The sequence below is a fragment of the Chanos chanos genome, chromosome 5 (genome assembly GCF_902362185.1).
Source record: "Chanos chanos chromosome 5, fChaCha1.1, whole genome shotgun sequence".
Taxonomy (NCBI): Eukaryota; Metazoa; Chordata; class Actinopteri; order Gonorynchiformes; family Chanidae; genus Chanos; species Chanos chanos.
This window is the reverse complement of record NC_044499.1, coordinates 3,816,314-3,818,813: the sequence shown is the minus strand read 5'-3', so window position 1 is coordinate 3,818,813 and position 2,500 is coordinate 3,816,314. Positions and strand designations below refer to the sequence as shown.

Here is a 2,500-nt window from a genome sequence, read left to right as displayed (position 1 = left end):
CCTACATCAGGTCAGGTCTTATTTTTTTTTTTGTCTTTTTGTTTTTTGTTAAATGTCCAGTTGTTGAGCATGCTTTGTGTTGGGTAGGCTGCTAGCCGCTGACGGAAGGTAGTTAACCTTATGTTTCTTTCGATGGTTTCTGGTAGCAAAACGATGGACAGTTCACTGTGATCCAGCTGGTGGGGATGATGAGAGGCATCGCGGCGGGAATGAAGTACCTGTCAGAGATGAATTACGTCCACCGTGACCTCGCTGCACGAAACATCCTGGTCAACAGCAACCTGGTCTGCAAGGTGTCCGACTTCGGCCTCTCCCGCTACCTCCAGGACGACACCTCCGATCCCACCTACACCAGCTCGCTGGTAAGCAGCCCCCGCCCCCCCCACCCCCACACAGCCTGAACCTTTCCTCAGCTCTGCTTGTTTGCTGTTTATTAGGAGGCAGAGTGAGGTTTTGGCAGCTCTGTAAGGCCTGAGATTCAAGAGGCCAAAATGCTGACTCCTCTGCCGCTTCATTACAGCTTCGCTCCCTTTAAATCTGATGCTCTGCTCGCGGCAGGACTTTCGGGTCAGCGTAGCAAAACGTGAATGATTTTCGTATCGACCCCCAGCGATCTCGCGCCGTTGGAAAGGCATCGACTTTGGAATCTTGTTATGAGAGATCAAGGGGTAGTGCGGGGCATGTTTTCAAAATGCACTTCTCATTTCTTGTAATTGTTCTGGAAATCTCTGTTATTTATTATTAGAGTTCCTTGTAGGAGGTGTGCCCCTAACTAGCAACTTTACTCTGAGAGAGAGAGTAATAGTTAATGACCAATGCTGTCTCTCCTGGTCCACGGAGAGTATTCCACCACAACACTGCAGCCTTGTGTTCTTTCCCTTACCCTGAATTTGTGCTTATAATTGTTCTGATCTGTTGATAATGTATGACGTCTGTGCCTCAATCTGGCACTTGGACATTTTTTGAAACACTCCATATGAAAATGCAACCTGACGATGCACATACTGCCCCCTCTCACCGCATTGGCAACCCCCACACACGGCCTCTCTTAGTAAGGTCAAGTGTTTGAGAACGGAATTGTGTGTGTGTGTGTGTGTGTGTGCGTGCACTGCGCTGGGAGAGAAACAGTCCCTGGTCACATCCTTTATTTAACGTGATTCATATTCACTTCACTGCCTTCATCAGACTGTCCCACAGCATCACAAGCAAACAGATTCACTCCGTTTCACTCAGAGCTAGAGGTTTCCCCCCTGGAAAACAGGGAAAACCCAAGTGTCTGAAAGAGGAAAAAAATGTAATATCAGTCATTACGAGATCAACGGGACAGATAAGAGAGACATCTGGCTTTTTTTTTTTCTTTTCTTTTTTTTTTTCTTTTTCATTTGTTTGATTTGGGCGATGGGGGGGGGGGGGGGGGGGGGGGGGGGGGTCGTTCCCAGGAAGTGCACATGTTGCCCTTGTTAAAGCCGAAGGGTATACCTGTGAATTGGAACGGGACCGACCCTTCCTGTGGAGCGTGTGGACTGGTTGGGAGCTGTCGAAATCTTGGCAGGGGTGTGAGAAAAGAGTGACACATCGGCTAGAAGCTTTTCCGTTTTCTTATCAGTGGAGTCAAAAGTTAATTACCCCCTGGGTTATTGAAACCACCCCTTCCCAACTTCTGTCAGCCCTGCTGTGACACTCGCTAGGTTCAGGACTTGACGTTAGCTAGCAGCACGTTATAATTTCTGTTGTTTTTTTTTTTTTGTTTTTTTTGTCTTTATCTTAGAGAAAATTCATGAATGAATAGAAAAGAGAAATCTTCCCTCATTGCATTCAAAAGAACTACATTTGTTTTTTTTGTTTTGTTTTTTTTTAAACAGATAATGAACCTATTGTGAGAGCTATTTCCATAAAAGAGCTTAAAGCCATTTTTTTTACACTTCTATAACTTGTAGAGACACAAACAAGAGCAATTATTCATATCAGTGTTTACATACATATAAATCAACTAAAACCTTTTATGTGGCAGTGAATTGGAAACCCGCAGTCCTTTCAGAAGCTTTCATTGCAATTTATGGTGTTAGTAAAAAGTCTAGAGGTATTTTATAGCACATACAATAATAGCCAAGTAATTGAATGATTCAGCCACAACAGAGCGGAGCTTTTGTTCCTTTCTTTATATTTAGTTAAAACTCCTGGTCCCCTTTCTTTTGTTCTCTCAGCCCAAACTTAGTTAATGAATGTATGTGTGTTTCCTCGCCGTGGGGGGGTTACCCTTGTGACCTCTTGCTGAGTGAGGGGCTGTGTTTTGCCGTTGTATGAGTGCGTGAGAGGCAAAGGTGAAGGATCCCCGGCTCTTAATTAAGCTGGGCGCGGCACGTCTCACGCCCTGACCTCGCTCCGTTACGAGCCGAGCGAAGGAGAACCCAGAGGAAGGCCATGTCGCCCCGAAGGCCGAGAGAGAGACAGACACACCCCATTCTGCTGACAGACCACGATTTACAGACAACACTCAACT

At 45.8% G+C, this 2,500-nt stretch overlaps 1 protein-coding gene across 1 annotated transcript in view; it reads left to right on the top strand.

The window, feature by feature from the left end:
• Positions 1-2,500, top strand: part of ephb1 (EPH receptor B1) — a 145,715-nt gene that overhangs the window by 121,605 nt on the left and 21,610 nt on the right. Inside the window, exon 12 of the mRNA XM_030773474.1 lies at positions 147-362. Within this exon, the coding sequence (XP_030629334.1) occupies positions 147-362 (216 nt within the window). The remainder of the gene's footprint in view (positions 1-146; positions 363-2,500) is intronic.